Below are 24,423 nucleotides of genomic sequence, written 5' to 3'. Positions count from 1 at the left end.
TATTGATCATCCACAGAGTTTGTAATTTATAGTCAAATGTTTACAAATACAAGCGCCGCCGTTTAAAGCTCATTTGTGGTGAATGATGTCAGAATTTACCGGTATTTTGGAATGGATGTGTGAATGCTCTTTTCCGGAAAATTTCCGTAACGTCCTCGCCTGTGTGAACAGCGCTTTTTTCAATATACCGGTAAAGTCGTTCCGGAAATTTTCCGGATATTTACCGGTATCACTGTGTGAAAGGGGCTATTGACTTCGACCTGACGTTGGGTTCTGACTTCAACTTGATTTTCATTTCCAAACAAATTGCAACATCCCACGATGTTGGGGTACAACGTCAATCTGACGTCATGTTGACACCCTGTGCCTGCGTGGATCTGTCCAGATGCCATTATTCCAAAATAATCCAGGCTTGCCCATATCAGAGAGAAAAGGAGTTTTCTGCATCACCCTTGCATTGATCTCATCCTTATGTGCAAAGTGCACTGGACTGTGTTGAGATGTATAATGACATTGTCAGCAGCAGAATGTTCCCAGAGCCATCTAAAACCACTGTTTGACTTTCAGATATTTTTCTTGACCTATGATATTTTTCTTTTACAAGGACTTTTCCATTTTCTAACTTTACTTCTGCCAGTGGAGACAAAGACTTTGAACCTGTGATTAATTTTTGTATCCTTCTTATTCATTCTGACAAATGATCCTAGTATTAAGGTATTAGGGGGTTCTTTAGAGGTTTCAGATAAAGCTGCTTTCCTTAACAGATCAATGAGAAACATCAAACAATCAGCTGGGTAATTATAAAATATAAAAACATTAAACCTTAAATATTCATTTTCATGCTTGATTGCACCTGCATGTGCAATGTTAAGGTTCATTGAGTCAATAAAAAATAATTTTCTGTTCCAATCAATCAGCATTAAATGACTACTGGGATTCAGTATTCAAATGCCCAAAGTTTTGCACAGCTTATTCTTCACTTTCATTCTTTCCCATAGTTTTAAAAGATATATGCCTTTTACTTGACAGTACAGTATGATGACAGGAAGCAAAGTTGGAGAGAGAGAGTATGCCTTATTGGGAAAGGTCTGTGTTCTGGGACTCGAATTCAGGACGCTGAGAGGGGTCTGAATGCAGAACTGGTGCAGTTGCAATCTGAGCTGCATGCAATGCTTTTTAATGGGCTCACCTAACCCCACCACTAACCCTACCCGTCACAGTGATGTCACTAGCTCCATTAAGTGTATTGTGTATGACACTGCATCTCTAAGACATGCAACCTCAAGTTGCATCATACTGAAGACGCCTGCAGTTCTATTACACAATATGGCAGACAATATCATCACCGACTAAAACTATGAAATTCTGTGTAATAATGTCACATTATTTAATAAAAAAAATCCCTAAAAATGAACAGAACATCACTACAATATTTAGTATAGATAATGAACACATTACTATGCAGCCCCAGAGGGGTGCCTGAACTTTTGCATACATTTTGCATAAATAACACAATGATTTTAAATACTGTTTCTTAAGGAGACTTTGACAAATGCTTATGGAACTATTTTTGGATATACTCACAGCAGTTTTTGCTGACAACTAAAGCCAGTCAGTCATTGTGATGACAATGGTGCTGATTAAAGACTATTGAGCAGAATTCAGCAGAAAGAAGGCCTCTAATCTCAGTGTCTTCTCATTTGTCTCTTCACTGACACATTTGGCAATATGCATGCCAGGTTCACTTGCTTTCACATTAAATATTAATATTGTTTAAATTAGCATGCGATTGAAGTGATTAGCATCTTTGTATGGAGTTGATTTGGTAGCGTGCTGTATAGCCTTTGGCCTGTCTTTCTCTTTTTTCCTGGCAATGTTGTTTTCATACACTGCAATTATTTCATAGAGCTGACAGCTGGAGACATGAATTGGATTTGGAAGTGTGTGTGTGTGTGTGTGTGTGTGTGTGTGTGTGTGTGTGTGTGTGTGTGTGTGTGTATGTGTGTGTGTGTGTGTGTGTGTGTGTGTGTGTGTGTGTGTGTGCGCGTGTAAGTATGCAGTGTGTGTTTTTTCAGAGGTTGAGCAAGAGGCATTGAGTTTACAGACGTGTTTTCAACAGTAGCATGCAAATGAAGGTCAAAGAGTCAAAGCTTTCTACCACAAACATTTTATTTTTCATTCTTATTACAGTCTACTGTATAACTATGAGTGTAATCTGACTCAGACAGAGAACGAGCACTTCTATGATCCTTATATCTTCCTTGCTCAGTATCTCTCTGGCCTGCTATATGTAATTTTATGAGTCACAATTTGGACTGTGTTTTGTAAGACTTGATTGTCTCTAGATCACTAAGGTTGTAGATCTGACTCATTTTATTTATCGGTGGGTTGCCAAATCCTCTTTTTTGCAGTCATGGCATTATAACCGACATAGCGCGATGTTGTGAAAATACAAACAAACAAGTACTACTGAATTGCATTTAAAAAAAGGGGTCACATTTAAAAGCCAACATTGGCTCATTCAGAAAACTGTAACATTATAGATGTGGCAACGAAGGTAAAGATCAAATTACAGAGTCTTCATTATACAAGGAATGCTCAGGCAGGCAAGGGTCAATCACAGGAGCAAACAGTGTTATGTGGACAATCCAAAAGAAAACTCAAAAACAGGCAATAGGGTCGATCCAGGCGGCTAGCATCAGAAAACAATAAACAAAGCAAAGAATCAAACACGCCAGAGCAAGGCAAGGAAAAATGCTTCGTAATGGTTATAGGTAACAACAAGACTCAGCAATGTCTGTGTGTGTGTGTGTTTGTGTGCTTTATAAATAGTCCTTGTAATTAGTGCTTAAGCAGCTTCAGCTGTGTGAGTTTGTGAGTATGTGTGGTAAATGCTTGGAGTTGTAGTCCATGTAATGTCGGATTTGTAGTCCGTCAGCAATCTGCAGCCACTAAATCGCTGATAAGTATAACAAAAACGTAGCCTACATACATTCCTGGAGATTGCGAATTATGTAGCTAGAAGTTTTTATGGCGGCATTTCGTCTTTAAAACAAACTCTATGGGGCAGTATGACGTTGTTTCTCTTCACGCTAACAACTGACAACTTACCTCCATATGGACAGTTTTTCCGCTGTTACAAGTTTGTCCAGTGGCTCGCAGCATACGGCGGCGGATTTGAGACACAGAGAGGAGTTGACTGCAATGATGGGGTTTGAGTCTGATAATGAACGGTTTAAGAAAGCAGGTAAACAAAAGCCAAAAAATAAAACAAACAAGTAAATTAAAGAGTGTGAATGTGGTAAAATCTGAAAACATGGTAAATATCAGGCTTTTCTTTTTCTGCATTGCTTTTTTTTAAAAGACTGTCAGTTGGGTTTTAGGAAGTGGGTGGGTGCTGGCCAGTCTGTGCTTTTTTTTAAACTCTTGGTTGGGTTTAGGGAAGGGGGTGCGGGGGTGAATGTGGTGTTGATCAGTAAGTCAGTTGACAGGGACTATGGTGGATTTACGTGAGAAGCACAAATGATCTTGTGAGAGAAATTTGAGATCTCAAAAAGCACACAGCGGCCTCTGGTGGATTCGCAAAAACTAAAATTGCAAAAAAAAATTCCTTCTGGGACGTATTTGGCACTCTCCAAAAATGTATATAAGTTTACGTTTTCAGAAAGAGCCTGGGTTGTAAAAAAACTTACACAGGGGGTCAGTGGGAGAAAGGGATAGTTAAAATTATAGAGAAAAAAAATAGATAGAAAAAATAAAATTTGCAGGTTAAATACCTCAACCATACCAAGTTAGTTTATTGAACAATAAAAATTATTTTTAGCTAAAACTGAAAGCTGAAAGATGAAACTCAAAACTGAAGATGAGACAGGACTTTTAAGGCACTGTTTCATATGGCTTTATTTATCATTCTAACTGTTCATTGAACGCAAACTGTCGTAGATTATTAAAGATGCAAACCTCCTAATTCCTGCAGCGCGAGGACTTTATGATTGTTTATGATTGTCAAGAGTGGCTGATCTGTTCTGCGAAATATTTGACTACGTGTCACTGCATCCCAAAATGACTAAAACAATATATTTAGAAATCTCCACTGTGCTAAGCGAGAGCGGTTCTTAAAATGACCAGCGCATTGTCGATGACTTAAGCATGCTCAGGCCTGAATGTGATGTGAGTGCGGGCCATCGGGGGAGACGGGTGGGGGAACAAGTGTGCTTGGGCCCAGTTCAGGGCAATTGTACATATTGTGAGTACGCCCTAAGTGAATTGGGTAATCAAAATTGGTCATAGTGTATAAGTGTGTGTGTGAATGAGAGACTGTCTCTCTGGGGGTTACCCAGTGCTGGTTTGTGGCTGGAAAGGCATCCGAGGCGTAAAACATATGCTGGAATAGTTGGTGGTTCATTCCGCTGTGGTGACCGCTAATAAATAAGGGACTAAACCAAAGGAAAATTAATGAATGAATATTTAATTACTTTTATAAAGTAACCTGCACAACGCTGAAGAAGAAGAGAGTAAAAATTAACCTAAACAGTATCTGCACATCATCATATTACTTGTAAAGGGATTATTTTTGCTGTCAGCATGTATTCTACAGACCATAAATGTAATGTTTTACTTGTGTATATATATGCATATTTAAATGTCTGAAAGCTAAAATGATCATTATTTGTTAAAAAAAAAAACTGAAAATTGTGATTTATGTCAATCGCTGTGTGCATATTTCTATAGCTCAGTGGCAGTAATCATGGGAAAGCAGATTTGAATTTAGCATCTGGTCATATGACACACTGAACATTCTAATCAAACAGGTGTAATCGTATGTGTAAAAATATGTGTTAAAATCAATGTTTTATAAATCTCTATGGGACAAATCAATGGGATAAATACCTCACAAACAGGCTCATGAAAACAGTACAACAGCATTTCATTTGATCACATCCAAAGTTAAGATTGATTTACAATGAGCACAGTATACGCACTGTTAAGGATTTTTGTAAATGACACAGTATTAACTGTAAAATCAACTGTATTTTAATGTAGAACAGTTTTGCAGTAGGTTGCTGTTTTTTAAAGTTATTGTAAAAATCACAGTATATTTTACAGTAAAATTATACAATACTATTAATACATATAGAGCAAGATTATTAGTGCTGTAAATGTAAATAGAGTATTTCTTAACTGATTTACAGTAAGCGCTAATTGATTTACAGTAAGTTACTGGTGAACTGCTGCGAGTAAGTTACTGTAGATTCTACATGAAATTGTTAACAGCGCAGCACACCCTGTACACGATAATTAGTATTATGATACTATGCCAATTCATCTCGTGCCAGTTTGAACTTTGTCTATTGGTTGGTGCACCAAAAGTGTATAAAACTCCAGTTATAACAAAGTCACTGAAGGGGAGGGTGAACAGAGGAAGCCTTAATTGGCTCTCATGTTGCCCTTTGTTCTTGACATGAAGGGAGGCTAAATGTCTTCACAGCATCACAACAGAAGCAGTCGTGATGGGAATAACTGCGTTCAGTGTCATGCTGTATTACACAAGTACACTAAACAGTCTATAGAGGCTGGCACAACAGCGTGGCACCTGGTTAAACAGGTGCTCATATGGAAAAACAGGCTTGTGCTGCTGGAACTACTTAACCTCAGTGTGAGCAGTGAAGTGTGCTGACGGTGCCAGAGGTTGAAGGGGTGTGTAAACATTTGGGAATAATGGACAAGGGATGCTCAGAGCGAGTGCTGGAGGTAAAGGAGAGAAAAGAAAAGTTTTTTATGTAGGATCTGTGCTGCTGCTAATTGGTGGCGAATGTGACTGTGAGCGCAGAAGGAGGACTGGCTCTGAGGGAATTATTATATGTGTGTGGATGTTCAGATATAATAGCTGAACTGGGATTGACCCACATTCCTATGCAGCTTTATATATGGGGGTGAAATGCAACTGTAATGCTACCTGTGAATGAAGATAATGTGCAGATTTGCATGTTTGCCTTGGATAATTTTGAGTTTCTAAACCAGAAAAGTTGTCTTTTCAATTATTTGAAAGTCTTTTATATGAGTGCAAGGGCTGAGCAGTATATCGAAATTATCAAAATATCGCAATTGTGTATATCACAATTGTCACCGACTCGGTCCCAGTCATTCCCCTCGCTGGCCAGCAGAGGCCACCATCTCCGGACTTTTAAGCATTACATCATCCATTTACACTGATCCAGCACACCTGATCTTCATCCCGCTAATGACCCACGTACCCTTTATAAGCAGCTCTCACACACACAGTCTTTGCGAAGTCTTGTTTAGCCCCGGCCAGCATTACTGAGCGGTCTATCCTGCCTGATCTCCTGTGAACAACTTCTGCCCGTCTCTTGACTCTTCTCTGCCTTCTGCCTGCCCTCGACCAAAGCCTGTTGCTCGGACTCTGATACTCGCTGCCTGCCCTCGACCAAAGCCTGTTACACGGACTCTGATCCACGCTGCCTGCCTCTGACCCATGCCTGGTAAATCACTCTGTGTCTGTCAACCGCCAGCCCTAAACCTTCATTGTTGTGAGTGTTGTATGTTGAGTAAAGTGTGACTTAATAAATACTGCATAATGGATCCCTCCGTGTCAGTCTCCCCGTTACAACAATATACAGATCGCAATGGTTTGCCATAAACAAGCAATTTAAAACCAAAGTGTCTTTAAGTGCATGCCTATAGCACACCCTCTGGAATACTTTTCAGCACATCAGGCAATGTGCTAGTTATATTTTTCAATACAAATCTCTGAAAACAAGCAGATAGGACATGCCAATGCTTTCTTATGGCAGTTCGTAACTTTTTGATTTAGTGGCTTATTTCTAAATTTGTACAATCTGTACGTTTTGCTCATACTCAAATGACTATTGGGTTTAGGGGTGGGGTTTGGTGCCACATCTTCTTTTAAACTATACATTTTCATATGACTGCAATGCTTTACACAGGTTTGAAAAATCCTTGCGGTGGTAGCAGAATTGAAACACACCATTTACCCACGTCACATAGTTAACTATATGCGACAAAAAACAATTACATTTTTAACAATTTGATTTATTATGACCATAGACTGTAAAAGAGATAGACGTAGTATCCGTGATATCACCCATAGGTTTCTGATGAGGGCAAATGAAGCTGCCTGTGGGCGTGGCCAACCAGTGCCATTGGTTAACTGGGGGTAACCGAATAAGGGCAAAGAGGTGGAGTGTGAGTGGAGCTACAAACGCCTGCTAGCATTTTGCATAGCATTTTTACTTCATTACCTGCGACTCATTTGTGTTCTGACCAATTGTGCTTGGTTGTATACTATACCAATAAAGTGTTTAGTCTTTTAGAAACCAGTGGCGTAGCGCAAAATGCGGAGGCCCCCCTGCAGGGATCGCTGACGGGGCCCCCTGATAAAGTGGGGGATACGTCATACGTCAATTTGCATATCACTGACGTCATCACGTTCTACCATTTGTTTGTTTAACAGCCTATGGTTAATAAAGGGGTATTTATAATTGCACTACACTTTATATAAGCATGTTTATTTAACTAAATTTATTGCTGTTTGAATACAGTATATCATTATAGATGTGTAACGTTATCTCTGAATGTACAGTTATCTCTCATATGTAATAAACTCAGACAAGTTCAGAAACTGTCACTAAAATATCTGTGATTGTGAACAAGAAAAGAATAAACGGTCCAAATAAATTGTTAAAATAAAGAAGCAGATCGGTTTGACTGTACAAGGGAAATACCTTCACACTGCCTGTGCTAAATCATTTGTCGTCGGTACGCAGAGGAGTGATCTGCTCTCGGGCTGCAGGTGGGAAAGGCTGCTGTACGAGGACTGACTGGGCCGCCTGTCAGTGCTGTGAGGCGGGGGAGGGGCCGGCGGCATCACACGCAACTCGTTGAAAAGAGTAGGGACGGTACAATATGGACAAATGACAGTCTAAAAAATAATCTCCAATAACACACAAAAAAGTCGCTAGATTTGTCGCTAGGGGGGTCTGAAAAGTCGCTAAATCTAATGACAAAGTCGCTAAGTTGGCAACATTGGCGGCAAGCAATTAGAATGAAGTAGTCCACCGCTTGAGAGGTGTTCAGAGAACACAGACCTGTGAACTTTGGTTCCGACCACAGTAGTTCCCAACAGTTTGATTATTGCGGTTGCCGGATTTTCAATTATTGAAAGTCGCGATGACGCAGGGCCCCCTAATCACGCGGGGCCCCCCCGCGGTGCGTGCCCTGCGGGCCCGTCCACTACGCCACTGTTAAAAACACTGTTGTAACACACTGAGCCACTATACATTGTCCTTATGATGTTTTGTCACAGGAGGAAAATGCGATGAAATCCAGTCATAAAACTGTATGACAACGTTTTAGACGACTATTTTAAAGCCTACAGTTTCTGGAGTGTATTACAGATCTGATGAAAATTATGAATGATAAATTATCTGACATAAAACAAATACATTTTTACAGATGATAATTAAGTATATAATTTCACTCACCTGGGAAGTGCACACAGCATGTCATATTATCTGATAATTGTAGGAAATAACTTCAAAAGGCAATTGATTGTGTAAAGCTACGTAAAACAAAACAAAAATACGATGTGTATGCCGAGTTCAGCGGCTAATTAGAGTCAGCTAAGGTGAAGTGACGGCAACCAGTGAGACCTACCTTTCACTAAAGTGGCCTTAAATATGCAGACTTAATATAAATGAAACGGATGAGTTATAAAAAAAAATGTACCGCCTCATCGTTGTCATGAAGGGTAATTTTAGCTATATGAACCAAAATCTTTCTTTATACCAGGCTATAAACACCTTTTTTCTGCTTTAAAGTTGGCCATTTTAACAGTGGGGTCAATTGAAATCTGCTCTATTATGGAGCCAGGACTAGTGGCAGTTTCAGTTACTTTCGTATTAGCTTCAGAAGGGAGAGCGGGAGGTTTCCGCTTGATTATGAACCTGTTTTATAGTGTTTCTTTTCAATGCGTTTTAAGTAAAAAAATACTTGGAAAAAAAACTATTTCTTTTACTTTTATGGTATTCAGGAGCCATGAGCACCCACTGACAGGTAAAATCCGCTTCTCTCTCTCTTTCTTTCTCTTTCCCTTTTTTCAAGCAAACTTGAATGTCAAAGGATTTTAGATATGTATATAAAATAGCCTATGTAATATATTAACATCATAAAATTAATAAAATAATCAGCAAATATATTGCAGTCATTTCAGACCAGTTATTTCATTCTCTCCCAACATATAGTAAAGTTTTTCTGAATCATATAGATTAAAAAAATCTATTACTTATCTCTCTGTCTCGCGGCTGTATGCTGTATCACCTGTGAAGCAAGCGGAAAGTAGTCTTTAATAAAAGAGTGACGCAAAAACGCATAAAAGTTTTAGAAAGCGAAAGCAAAAGTTGAATCCCGGACATTTTAGGAGATTAAGAAACCCAGGTCGAATTAATTTTTTAAGTCCCAAAAAGGCACTCTGTGGGTCAGCAGAGCTCATGAGCCTGTCTGTGGGAGTGTTGACAGTTCTCGCGCACACAGAACAAAATGGGTAAGCGAGAGAAGATTTTACACAACTTAATCAATTGCAGATGTTTGGCATATTGGGCAAACACACACACACACACACACACACACACACACACACAAAAATAAGTGTTACTAACTATACTTGAGTGGCCGTTAATATACCTGGGTGGCCTGTCCAAGTAAAGTCTATGTGTTGAAAGCACTGGAATTAACTCATGAATTTGTACAAATTAGCCACTAAACTGACAGAACATAAAATAGTTCTGTTTCCTCATCAGATCAGGCTAGATATGCTGCTTTTTATTTATCTGTAATGATTTAAGCATCAATGTCAAAAAAAACAATTAAGCAATCAAGCCATGATTAAGCAACTCCACACTGTTTTTGTTTTCCGGGTGGTTTTTAAGGTTTTCTGGTTATACAACTTACCAGTGGAGCAAAGTGGTGGTGATATTATTTACGTTTGTTTGTTTAATTGTTAAATTGTCTGATGTGCTTTATGATACAGTAAAAAACACTATTCAATTTCTGAAGTTGTAAAGTTGTAATGAGGCTTTTCTCCCCTAAAATGATATTCAACATATGTTGGTTAACATTTTTAAATATGTTATTTTATATATATTCACTTACTTACTATCCTTCTACTTAGTCCTTAATTTATTAGGGGTTGCCACAGTTGAATGAACTGCTAATTACTAATTACTGGCATATGTTTTATGTATAGGTTCTGTTTATAATTTTTATGGACAGATTTTCAAAACACAGCCTTGGGTCGGAGAGGCTCCGATTCTGAGACCACAGGATTTCATCTCTGTTATTTGCAGATGATGTTTTTCTAATGACTTCATCGGACATGGACCTTCAGCATGCACTGGGATTTGCTGCTAAGTGTGATGCAACTGGGATGAGAATCAGCACCTCCAAGTCCTAGGCCATGGTGCTTCACCGAAAAAAGGTGGCTTGCCATTTCCAGTTTGGAGAAGTTTCTAGTATGTTGGGGTTTTGTTCAAGAGTGAGGTAAGGATGGAACGTGAGATTGACAGGTGGATTGGTGCAGTTGCAGCAGTAATGTGGCCGATGTACCGGTCCATTGTGGTAAAAAAAGGAGCTGAGGCGAATGGCAAAGCTCTTGATTTACTGGTCAATCTACGTTCCTACTCTCACCTATGGTCATGAGCTTTGGGGTCATAACTGAAAAGACAAGATCTCGGATACAAGCAGCCAAAATGAGCTTCCTTCAACAGGGTGGCAGGGCACACCCTTAAAGATGTGAGGTGAGGAGCTCTGTTACCCTTGAGGAGCTCGGAGTAGAGACGATATTTCCCCACATCGAGAGAAGCCAGCTGAGGTAGCTTGGGCATCTGTTTTAGATGCTTCCTGGACGACTACCTAGGGAGGTGTTTCAGGCATGTCCCACCAGGAGGATGTCTCAGGAAAGACCCAGGACATGCTGAAGGGACAATAGCCCCTTTCACACAGTGATACCGGTAAATATCTGGAAAATTTCCGGAATGACTTTACCGGTATATTCAAAAAAGCGCTGTTCACACAGGCGAGGACATTACGGAAATTTTCTGGAAAAGAGCATTCACACATCCATTCCAAAATACCGGTAAATTCTGACATCATTAACCACAAATGAGCTTTAAACGGCTGTGCTTGTATTTGTAAACATTTGAATAAATTACAAACTCTGTGGATGATCACTATTGTGAACAACTTTCGCAGGATCACTTTCGCATGTCGAGATGTTCATAATATGTGTGTGTGCTGGCGCTCACAGGCTGTTTCACAGGCACACGCAAAGCTTGAAGGTAAAACAAACAATGGCTTATCATAAGCATCTCATCGATGATTATTTACACAGGTGGCATTAAGAAGAACATATAACGTGATCTGACTAACTTCTAGCAGGTAAATGTGTCTGGAACAATATTCAAAGGCTTTTATTCTCACAAAACCGCGCGGACGTAAATGCGTCTGACTGTTGTGATTGGCTAAAGCAGACGTCTCACGTCAGCACGTTCTAGACGTGCACGCGCTTATTACGGCAATCTTCCTTCTGCATTCACACAGCGCAGCATTCCGGCAAATTGCCGGTAATGTAACAACTTCTCTTTCCGGAAAATAGCCAGAACGAATTTACCGTTTTTTTCAAAAAGGACCTGTTCACACATACAACCTTTCCGGAAAATTGCTGGCAATTTTCCGGAAAGGTCTGTATGTGTGAAAGGGGCTTATGTCTCTTTGCTGGCCTGAGCACCCCTTGTGATCCCCCTGGAGGAGCTGGAGGAAGTGTCTGGGGAAAGAGAGGTCTGGGGTTCTCTCCTGAGACTGCTGCCCACGTCACTCGGCCCCGGATAAGTGGAAAAATTAGCCACATTTGCATAGCTAATATAGCATATATTGCATTTTTGGCAGCATCTCACAGCCCTAATAAGTGTCAAATAAACTGTTTAAAAAAGTGGATTATTATTATTATTATTATTACTATAATAACTTATACATTTATTAAGAATATACCACATAAATTCCAATACATGTGTATATACCAGAAATATGGCAGCATATTTCTAAAAACCTACTGTAAAGTCAGTGTTGATACGAATGCAAGAGTAAAATGGATTAAAGTAATTACCATATACTATACAAATGCATTTTTGAAAAGCCATGATTTCATAGGGTCCATGATTGTAATTTGCAAAATGAAATGGAAATGAAACATGGCAGATAATTAACTAGCTTGCCTGTTATTTCAGGCTGTAAATCTGTTTTTCAGTGCTGCTATCAAACAGGTCCAGACGTGATTAACTTGCCTGTCGGTACATTGCAAATAAACACATAAATAATCAGTTATTTTAAATGACAATCTGAACTGTTTTGTCTTCTCAGACTTTTGATGAACAATTCAGGGAATGCTGAGAAATAACTTTTTTATCAGTCAGGTAAGAATCTAAGGGATATATATGGTGTATAGCAAGTCAAGTTTTCCCCAGAATCATGATTAGATTCAAGTTCCCAATGCAGGCAGATGAGAAGAGAATAAGCCAGAGCTCTGGGACCTCAGACTCTCATAGAGGTTTAAAGAAAAGACATCCTGAGATGAACACAAATCCATCTGATCTATCCCAAGGACATTATCCTGCCAGAAACTTTAGTAAAGTTGTTCCTTAAATATTTCTAGATTTTTGTTATTTTGGAGTTGTCCTTTAACGGTTAACATTCTTTCAATGTCTAAAAAATACTTTCATTGTCTCAAAATATTGTAAAATTTTTGTTTGCAGGCCTCAACTACAAATACAAAGTTTAATGGCTCGTTTCCACTGACTGGTACAGTACGGTACGGTTAGGGTCGGTATGGGTCACCTTTATCAGGCTTGCGTTTCCACTACCAAAGGTACCCTTTTGGTGGGCGAGGTGTATGACAGAAATTTTCAATCGACATCATTTTCGCTCGAGAAAATGTCTACGGTAAAGCTGTACGGGTCGCTTACATATCATATGAGAAGCACTTCTCACAAAACAGATGCTTTATACACATAAATACTTCAGTATAAATGTTTATTATTAACTTTTCTATCAACATGAGTTGATTATCACTGCAGATCAATGACAACACGAAATAGCCTACTGTAACATCTGCAATTGTGTAAAATAAATAAATAAATGCAACATATATGAACGCAAACAGACCATTAAAGTCTCCGATATGTTACCAACTACAGAAAAACTACACACAGCGTACATTTAGTCCTTATTTAGGTTCAAAAAACAACACAAAATATAGCCCACAGTCAGAGCAAACGTCTCATCTGTGTCTTTAATCTTCAGCAGCACATGTAGCCTCTGTTAGAGAGTAATTCCATCATTCTGAGTTAATAATAGTCCAAAAGGTGATGAAAATAGCAGTTTGTTCACGTTTGCTGAAAAAAGAATGTGCTCCTTTTTTCCGGCTTCTCCTTTTTTTTCACGCTTCACTTTCATGTTTATCAGTATCTGACAGGATCGGGTTTCAAAAGCATGTCAATAATGAAGCACACATTATTATCATCAGCTCAAGAAGTTTGTTATTTCAGATATAGACGCGTGGCGAGCACAAGCAAGAAAGCAAAACCTCAAGCGCTTCAGACTGGCTCGTAAAAAACTAAGGTGCACAGTGTAAATCTGCTCTTCTTTTTGGCTTTGTGGCTGTTCATCAAGACGACGACAAGGTATGTTTGAGCCCGGGTCGACTATGGCACGATATTATATTTATATATAGTGACGCTGTAAAAGATCTCTTGGCTGTGTATTTTGATCATGGTGGATCCTTAGTTTTCATTCTGTCTTGTTGCTTAAGCAAATGACATTTCTCTGTAAACCAATAACGGTCAGCTGCCCGTCTAGCTCCACGTTTTGGTACCGTTTCTCGTGTTTGGTATACTTTCGAAAGGTTGCCGAAAAAGCAGTATGGTACGGTTCGGTTTGGTATGCCGGAACCAAACCATAAGGTACCGTACCACTCAGTGAAAACGTGCCATAAGAGGCTGCAATGAAGCAGCCATGAAGCTCATATATTTATATTATGCAAATTAGTTATGAACTTACAGCGCTTTTAAAATGTACAGTGGTGACATAAAATACTTAGTTACTGTCTACCACTGAACAAAAACCTGTTCCTTGGTTAACAGAATCACAGAAAACAATTTTGTGTAGCTATCTAATAGACATCTAAATGTAGTCAGTTTGGCTAAAACAAGGCTAAACTTGGCCTGTCAGTGAAAATCTAATAGACAACTAAGAATAGCCCAAAACTAGACTAGTAGTCTAGTCCATAAAGACTTTAAATGTGTAGTCGTTTGTTTCTGTTTGTTTGATGACTAGTCTAGTTTTGGCCTATTTCTAGACGTTTAGTAGATGCCCAAATTTAGCCTTGTTTTAGCCAAGACAACTATGTTAAGACTACTATTAGAAAATTATTAGACATCTTTTAAAAACAAAATAAAATCTTGCTGGGATGTTATATTATTATATATGGTTAAAAACAATTACTGTACAATTCTGTTAAATGTATGTGAGGTTTAGTCGATTTATTGTTTAATTGATGGTTTTCTGAGAATTATTTACCTTGGAATGTCATGATTGACCAACCAGAATGAAGTATTACAGAGTGTCATGTATTCATGTTATATTTTCATAAGCTTAATCTTTCTCAGCTGAGATGAATGCTAAGATATTATTATTATTTTGTTGTCTGTTTAAATTGTCTTCAGTCCCGAGTGTGAAAGTGTAAATCCCACACAAAGAGAGAGGCAGACAGGGAAAACAGGCTGCCTTTTAGGCAAATGAGATGAGGTGTTTGAGCTCATGTGAGAGCAGGATTAATGTCCCTTTTGCAGGTTAATTACATTTTTGCATCTTGACAGTTTCAGATGAACATCATTTATTATTCTTTCCTTCTGTACTTCAAAGAGACGAGAGTGAAATATGCAACAACACTTTACACTTACAAAAAATACAATTCCAGTTAATTTTTAATATACACTGTAAAGTTCAAGAATATATTAAGAACACTAAAATCTGTGCACTACTAGTATTTTTAATTGAAGTATATTTAACTGTAAGGCCTTATGATTTAAGTAATGTTTGAAATGAGGATGTAACTGCTTGCTAAATTAATATTTAATGGTCTATGACAGGGATATGCAGAGCAGTTGTGATACTATGCCTGAACGGCACATTTCTGATTACATATACTGCCAGTTTACATTTTGTTTGGGAAGTTTTGAATACTTCTCACCCCCCAAACTTTGCATCATGATGAATTTCATTATCTCTGATATTACCCATTATATAACAGCACAAGTAGTTGCAATCATTTAAAGTTAACATGTATTGTAATATTTACACATTTCCTGTTGCAGTGCATCAAAAACCAATCATTTGTCATGCAAAATTCTTTCTAAAACTATAGCATTGAATAGCATTTAGTCTGGCTCACTTTGTCTGGTAAAAAAAAAAAAAAAGAGTTCTTTTACAGTTGCAGTAGTCTATAAAATGTCACATCCTCACTATCAGTGAAGCATGCAGCTCGGCACTATTATGTGCTGTAAAAGTGAATGAGGTAGAAGTTCCTCTACCGTACGAGTGTGTGAGCTGTGATAGCACCTTAGCCCATTCAACACACATCATACAGCACACAAAAGACTTTGACAGCCAGAGGGAACATCTAGTGTATTGTAAAGAGACACAATAAAAGGAAACATCAATAAAGGGGGATGGTAAGATTGCTGAGACCTGCTTTTCACAGTCACCCAGTGAGCTACAATGTCCCTTCGGCTTAAAAAAAATCACCAAACTACTTAAAGGGCCATGAAACCCCCTCGTTTCAGCAGGGTGTTTTCACACCTCTTCTTTGGAAAAAGTCAGAAAAGTGGGCGTGTCCAGCTCTGTTTAGGGGGGAGTGTCGGAGGAACTAAAGTGGGAGGGTGTGGGAGTGTCGATTTGGGCACGCGCGAGTTTCAGAGTCAAAATACACACACACACACACATACATACATACAGGAGAATGTGATGGTGTTTAACCTACATAGACATCTGTAGTCGAATTATTAGCCAAATTATTAAATGGTGGACTTTAACTGCAGTTTGGCTCTTTCATTCAGGGAATTCATTCATGCCCCTCGCGACACACGAGATATTTGATTCGAGGAGCTGCTCTTAGCGTGTATTTTTCATGCAATGTTTTATACCGCACGGCGAATGAGAGAAAAAAACCCTCCGCATTTCCCAGAAACTTAGATGCACACGACAGGTAGTGTCAGAAAGCCGCGTGTGTTATTCCGGTTACTAAATGCGGTAAAAACCCTACACGAGGTTAAAGTTTGGTTGTGGTGCTAACGTGTTTACACTCTGTGCAATAGTTTGTTAGATACGAACAAACTGAATAAACAAAGAGCACTGGTCGCTCACTTACCAAATCTGTAGAGACAGGACAATCACCAGCAACTAGAGCCGCGTCTTTATGAAGAGAATACTACAAACGATTCCAGATCCCAGCGTTTGCAGATGAGAACAGCTCTCAGGTAAACAATAATCCTCCTTAGACACGTAAGTTATTGTTGTCGCGCGTCGCGTACACTGTAATCCACACGTGAGTCTGAGCTCTCACAGAGAGAAAATGAAAACGAAACTTAACTGCAGCAAACTATAAAAGCAACACTTCACGCTTGTTTTGCCAACACAACGTGGCGTCTCTGTCCTGAAAACACGGTGATAGTAATGAATATTAATGAAGTTGCACAATAGAGCGCGCTGATTGGTTTGACCCAAGTCTTACTCATGCATTAATGCAACACACTGTAAGACGTAATAAGACACACTCTGGCACAGACGTCCAGTCTGCACGCTGGAATACACACTATTATGTCATGACCGTGACGCAGCTTCAAAAATTCGTTTCAAACAGGAAGTACGAATTTGCTTGAAATAACGCAAAAACAACCAATTTACACTTTTTAGTGAAATATAGGTGTCCTAATAGTGTTTTTAGCAGTGTGGGACACATATACGACTGTCAACAGCTCAAAAAATGTGTTTTGGTGTTTCGTGACCCTTTAACTGTATCAGTGTCTTTTAATAATTTAAGTATGGCTAAGCAGTGTTCTAAGTCCTATCTGTATGAATGAAGGGACAATAGGCTCCAAAACATAGACCATATGCACATAACATTATTTTTGAAACATATTTGTAGAAATTTTAATTTAAACTTGAGATGACCGTTTTATTGATACTTTCCTTGGTGAATGTAACACAATACACTTTGATAGGTGTTTTACATTTTGGCAAATTAATGGTTGATTTGTTTGAATTAACCTAAACAATGCACATGAATTAATTACTATTTAACATATTAATAAATTACTACTTGAAATAGTGTATACTGCAACATAGGCTCAATTCTGAAAATGTAGCCCTTTATACATTTCTGGAGATCGCAAATTATGTAGCCAGAAGTACGTATGGCTGCATTTTATCTTTTAAACGAATGCTACAGAGCCAGTATGACGCCATTTACTAGCTGACGGTTAACCTCCTTATGGACGGCTTTCCTGTCATGTACGCTGACGTTGAGGTTCGAGTCTGGTAAAGGACGTGTCCAGAAAGCGGGCAAGACAAAAACCAAGGAGGTACAGATTTTTAGCAGTTTTTGTTTTCGCCAATCCACGAAAGGCCACTGTGTGCGCCTTTTCGCATCTCAAATGGCTTTTCTTTTTCTGGATTGCTTTTTAAAACTGTCGGTTGGGTTTAGGAAAGTGGGTGGGCAGGTCAATCTGTACTTTTGTAAACACTATTGGTTGGGTTAGGGAAGGAGGAGGGTGGGTCAGTCGATCGGTCAATCAGTCAGTCAGTCATTTATTCAGTCAGTCAGTTGACAGCAGCCTCTGGTGGTTTTGCACAAGAACAGCAAGCGCGAATGGCACTCGCAAAATAATTTTGAGATTAAAAAAAGCATACACAACAGCTTTTGGTGAATTCGCAAAAAAACAAAAACTGAAAAAAATTTACCTCTTGGGGCTTATTTGGTGCTCTCTAAAAATGTATATACAGTTGAAGTCAGAATTATTAGCCCCCCTTTGAATATTTTTTTTTCTTTTTAAAATATTTCCCAAATGATGTTTAACAAAGCAAAAAAAAATTCACAGTATTTCTGAATTTTTTTTTCTTCTGGAGAAAGTCTTATTTGTTTTAATTTGGGTAGAATAAAAGCAGTTTTAAAAAACAAAAACAAAAAAAAAAACATTTTATGGTCAATATTGTTACCCCCTTTAGGCTATATATTTTTAGATAGTCTACAGAACAAACTATTATTATACAATAACTTGCCTAATTACCCTAACCTGCCAAGTTAACCTAATGAACCTAGTTAAGCCTTTAAATGTCACTAAGCCAGATAGAAGTGTCTTGAAAAATGGATTGTAAAATATTATTTACTGTCATCATGGCAAAAATAAAATAAATCAGTTATTAGTAATGAGTTATTAAAACTATTATGTTTAAAAATGTGTTCTTCTCTCCGTTAAATAGACAATGGGGAAAAAAATAAACGGGTGGGGGGGTGGGATAATTCAGGGGGCTAATAATTGTGCCTTCAACTGTAGCGGTAGATTATTAGAATGAGCCTGGGCTGGTATTCCTATGAGACATAAAGACAGTCACTTAGTTTCCAAATGAATGAATATTTTTGAGCAAATTAATTGAATGATTCAATTACTTAAAAATAAAAATAGTGAGTTGCCACGTTGCTGAATGAAAAAAAATTAAAACATTAATGACTCTTTTCACTCTCTTTTTCATTAAACGAATCAATATTTTTTTATATAAAAAAGCATTTTCCTACTTCAATACAGTGTCATTTAGTCAATCAGTCAGTTAGTTGACACCTCTGGTGGATTAGCATGAGAACAGCAGTCATAAACAGCACTCACAAGAGAAATTTGAAATCTGAAAAAGCGTACACAGCGCCCGCTAATAAAAACTGCCAAAAAAAAAAAAAAAAAAAAAACAACTCCTAGGATAATTTCGTGATCTCTAGAAATGTATTTAGTGGTAGGTTTTCAGATTGAGCCTGGGTTGGTATTTTGCCTCATTCAATGACTTTCAATATCTCTCAGAGAGACTTGTTTTGTTTTTGAATGACTCAGAGTTTTTGAGGAAATCATTTAGGATCTTATTTGCAAGGTTTTGTTTGATTCCTGAATGGAACTAAATTTTAGTCAACCATCTAGTGAAAATTTTAGAAAATCATAAAATCACAAATTTAATTCCTAATATTTTGGAAAAATAAACCCTAATACAAAATTGACTTGAAAATTGAAATGTAAACTCAATAAAATGCATGTTCAAACTACTTATTTAAAATGAGCAGAATCAATACAATTCTTGAGTTTTTTCAGGACAACTTAATTGTTTTATGTTCAATCCCTTAAAATTGTTAAAAAAAAAAAAAAAAACATTATGTTAACTTAATTGATGAGTTGAGATGAGATGAAGCGATTGTGTGGAACCCAGCATTTTTTTCAGTGTATCAACCATAAATGCAATTTCATTTTCCTTCTAAACAGAATCAATACTTTTGAGCAAATAATTTGAGCAATTCAGTTTCTCATAAACAAAGCCACCTGATTTGTTCCTGAATTATTTTCTGTTTTAAGCTGATCTGTTGAACAATTCAGTAACTTACTGTTAAAATGCTCCTGAAAGAGTTCTTATTTAACGTGTTGCACCTACTAAAGTAAAGATGGTAAAAGTTATCAGATTTAAAGTATCATGTGCAATTAAATTTTGTATCCAGTTTGTGACCCTTTTAGTTTGTCTGGAGCCCTGTTACATCTTTAACTTATAATTTCAGTGATGGCCCTTGGTCTTTAAGGAATCAGTAACAGCATACTGCAGAGTTATTTGCATTTTAATGCTGCACTATTTACTCTCTTCCTGTCGTTGATCTGAAAGGATTATGGGTTCAGCTCATAATTGGAGGCCACTCAAAATGGTTTGTGCCACAGTGGATCTTTTCATGTTGTGGCCCCTCCAGATGCAGCAAAACCCCTGTCAGCTCAGTAGCAAATCCAAACTGACACAGAGTCGCCAACATCTCCCCGAGCCTGTCGTTCTCAAAGACACGCTTGTATTTTCATTTCTGACATGCTCTCCTCTCAGCCATTCCACAAACACTATGGCTAATGGAAGCAGACTGGAGCACCACTGCAAGAGGATACAAAGAAGCCATTTTAGTGGATTAAATCAATGCTCATTATGTTTGTACTTTTTACTCCAACAAAGTCTAGCAAAAGAAATCTAGCAATTTAGTCATTTATATAAAATTTTCATCCTTATTCAAAGCCAAAGAACTATGTAGAGGTTTCTGTTCCAAGAAAACCCAGGGGACATTTACGTGCAATTTTCGGGAATGGGTTACAAAGGTTTTGAAAATGATACCATTGTTGTCTGTGTCAACTACACAAACATGATTTTGTGAAAACAGTGATGTGACACTCTATGTTAGAGAAGGACATTGTATGTTGATTCAATAAAGTTGCATGGACAACTGCATTCAAGCGTAAAGCAGTTTTGGTAACACTTTATTTAAAAGTGTTCCCATTACACATGTTTTAATAGGCATTACAATTAATTAAGCATTATTAAAATAAAGCAGCATTGTTTCAACACTTAAAATAATAAGAAATGTTTCTTGTGCAGAAAATCAGCACATTAGAATGAATGAGTTCACACTTAGCTGATGATTGATAATAAAGTTTGTTTGGCATGCTGTCCCGGAGGAGACCTGAGCTCAGAATATTCTCGAGCCTGGGGCTCTCTCCAGAAGAGAGTGAGAGAGCGGGAGGAAAGCTTTAGCTCAGGTAGGTCTCGAAAACTCCCTTGCTTGTGAACGTGTTAGGAATAGCTGAGATATATCTGGCTAAGGCCCCGTTTACACTGATATGTTTTAGTTTTAAAACGCATACATTTTGCTATGGTTACGCCATATGTCCACACTACTCCAGAGTTTTCGAGAGCCGAAAACGAAGCGTTTTGAATCTGAAAACGAAGGCGTGGCCGCAGATGTTCGCCTATCTGATTGGAGCTCTTTCCTCAATATTAAGTAGCCTACACACAGTTCAGTCTGGAAGTTCAGACTTTGCAAGTTTGATATGGAAGGACACAGGGCCCGAGGACACATCGGGTAAATCTTCAAAGGGAACAGTGTATAACTTAATTCACATAACTTCTATATAACTATAACTTCATTCACATCACCCTGGCTACAGTATGTTGTTCCACTTTCTTAACAATGAAATGAAAACATGATATAAGGAACTGCCTATTTTCATTTTGATATAAGCAACTTAACAGACACCAAAAATGTTGAGGTATCGTGTAACATATTTATAGGACCGTCATCTTCATGGATATTTATAAGAAAACAGAGCCTATAACAGAACTGCCCCCTTTCATTTTCATTGAAAATACCCTGTCTCTTTCAATAAATATCAGTTTTAATAATCAATAATGGTCATTATGAAAGTTTAACTTACAATACATTTATACGTTATAGTTAATAAAGGCAAGCAATCAGTCAAATGGTCAGAAAATGTGTCCGCTGTTATATTAATTAATATTTATCTTTGCGCTCAGCCAAAACATGTTACCTGAGAACAAGTAATAGATACAAAAGACCAAAGTCGGGGAATATGTCATTAGATACAGCCAAGATGAATTAAATATCATGTTTTACAAATATAGTGAGATTGCATCTAGTGGTAGATCCTTGATAAACTGTTTAACAAGCACAGCTCTCATATGGGTAGATGTGCTCAAAGCATGCTGCATGCCAGAGTGTGTGTGTGTGTGTGTGTGTGGTCACAGGATGTGTGTTTTCAGTGGTGTAATGTAGACACAGAGTTGTTCAGAAAACATCCATATAACTAATTTTAAAACTAAAACGTGTTAGTGTAAACTGGGCCTAAGTGTTTGTCTTATGTTGTGTTCACAGCAAACGCGAAACGTGCGGATAGATTGTGTTATCCGCGCGGATATAGATGCGTGAACATTTTAAGTTTACTCGCTTTATTCGCGCATCAAATTCAATGAGCAATAGACGCTGATTCGCATGATGGGCAGCCCTTCTTGTCTGCCTAGTCACTCTAGCTTCATTGCTAAATAGCTAACATTGATTTTTTTGAGAGAATAGCTGTGTTTATGTGCCTTATGAAGGCTGAAAAACAGCGTCAATTCGTTTGGAGCCCTGTCTGAGTCCACTGGATTCTTTCTTAGGTGCACCCAGCTCTGTGAGCTCATGACCTCCTCCAGAAATTTCACCTAGATGATGGAAGCTTTCAGCTGTGCTTCTGACTGAGCCAAGCCCAGTTTGATGAACTGTTGTCGGTGTCAGCAGGAGTATTTTCCCTCGGGACACCAACAACAGGTGCTACGTCATAATCACACCTCCATAAAAGCAAGCTTCTGATTGGTTAATACGGCACAAATGTCGGCTGAAGTTCAGACTTTGAAACTCGAGCGATTCGAAAAAAAAGCACAACACGCACCTTAAGTGCAACTGGCCCTGTGAGAGGTCGACCAGTGGCGTTCTTGCTTTAAGGCATAAGTGCTAACCACTGGGCCACCATGCTGCCCTATCAGGAGAAAAGGAGGAGGGGTGGAAGAGGGGATTCTTCAAGACTAAGATAACGGAAGTGGGAAAACTCTGGTTATTTTTAATGAGTCAGTATTTATTTGATTGGCACAATATGCAGAGCTGATGCGGGATTAAATTAGATCGTCTCAAAATTAGTTTATAAAATAAACCGCAGTGAATGAATGAACGAATAAACAAATTAATAAAAAATTATTTTCATTAATTATAATGTTCCTTTTGAAGAATTGCATGAGAAATAAGTGACAGAAATTAGAAATTTTGAATAAAAATCCCTTGATTTGCAAAAAAAAGTTTTACGCTCGCTTGAGATGGATTTAGACTTCAATGGAAAAGTGGTAAATGAAAATGATATTTAAAGATAGACATGCATTTGCCAAATAAACTCTGACATAGCAAACATTTACACCCGTGTGTAATTTTTAATGGTAATAATAGTAGTAATAATTTTTATAATCAGCCTGATCCTGTAGGCTTGCCTGTTTTACTGTTACCAGTACTACAATGTAAAAATTATGTTTGCTTTTTGTTCAAACTACTTATTTAAAATGAGCTGAAACAATACAATTCTTGTTTTTTAGGGGACCAACTTAATTGCTTTATGTTCAATCTCCTTGAATTTGTAAAAACCATTAAGTTAACTTCATTATTTCATGTTATCTTAACACAAATCGATTATGTTGAACCCAGCATTTTTACAGTGTACAGTCAGAAGCTTTAAAGACTTAATAAAAAAGGACCTAATTCGCATTTGCACAAAAAAGACTCACTTTAAGTTAGGATGGAAAAACAGCTTTAGGACACAAACTGTAAAAACTGTAAAAATGTAGTACAGGAACAGTATCATGGTATCATGTTATAAAGTGACTGCAAGAGGCAGTATCTTGTAACAACAATGACAACTGTGTGAACAGGATAATTGTAGCCCCGAACAATATAAATCGAATGCAACAAATTCACTGTTATAAGTACTGAAAACAATATTTCAATAATGTTTTTATTTAACTGTTTTGTGAAAATATGAAAACCTATTATTGTTATACTTTTTCTTTTTTTAATAAAGGCATTCTTGGCAAGCAGATACTTCTTTTAAAATGCTGCCATTTAGTCGGCCTTCAATCATCTAAGACACATCTAATTATCTGCTCTTATAGCAGCATGTATTTGCTGATGTCACACAACGACACACTCCACTGTGTGTGAACGGGGTCACGTCTTAAGGCATGGATGAACAGGTCAGAGGTTATATTGGACATGCTGAACCTCAGCTAAGATCACAGGAGAAGCACATGTAGCACTATAAGGATATATTGGGACATTTGTAAGCCAACAAGACTGGAAGACTTCAGAGGGTGAAGGAATCCACTCCTTCTTTCTTAGTATTGCATCATAGGTTTGACTTTCATTCAGCCTGACGTTCAGTTCTTCCGCTCGTGTGCACAAATGCATTGCCTTTTCTATGGCCTCATTAATAGGGCAGCTAGAAAAAAAAATAGGTTAAAATGGCCAGCACTGGACTTTAATTAACATTTTACATTACAATGGTCATTCTCATTGCTTTTCCCATGGTTCCTGTTTAAATGGCAGTTGTTTTAACTGAGTGAGCAGTTGGATACCTGCAGGCTGTTTTGTGTGTTATTTGTTAGTGAGCATGTTATGTTACAGCACTCTAT

General features: G+C 37.9%; 1 protein-coding gene across 4 annotated transcripts in view; it reads left to right on the top strand.

Moving 5' to 3' along the window:
* dtnbp1b (dystrobrevin binding protein 1b) overlaps nt 1-24,423 on the top strand; it is a 73,811-nt gene that overhangs the window by 4,731 nt on the left and 44,657 nt on the right. Inside the window, exon 1 of one of the 4 annotated variants that reach the window (XM_073930866.1) lies at nt 6,349-6,500. In XM_073930866.1, coding sequence (XP_073786967.1) covers nt 6,494-6,500 — 7 coding nt within the window. In that variant the 5' untranslated portion in view covers nt 6,349-6,493. 4 annotated transcript variants of the gene reach the window in all.

The sequence above is a fragment of the Danio rerio genome, chromosome 19 (genome assembly GCF_049306965.1).
Source record: "Danio rerio strain Tuebingen ecotype United States chromosome 19, GRCz12tu, whole genome shotgun sequence".
Taxonomy (NCBI): domain Eukaryota; kingdom Metazoa; phylum Chordata; class Actinopteri; order Cypriniformes; family Danionidae; genus Danio; species Danio rerio.
This window is presented reverse-complemented; position numbering and strand designations above follow the sequence as displayed.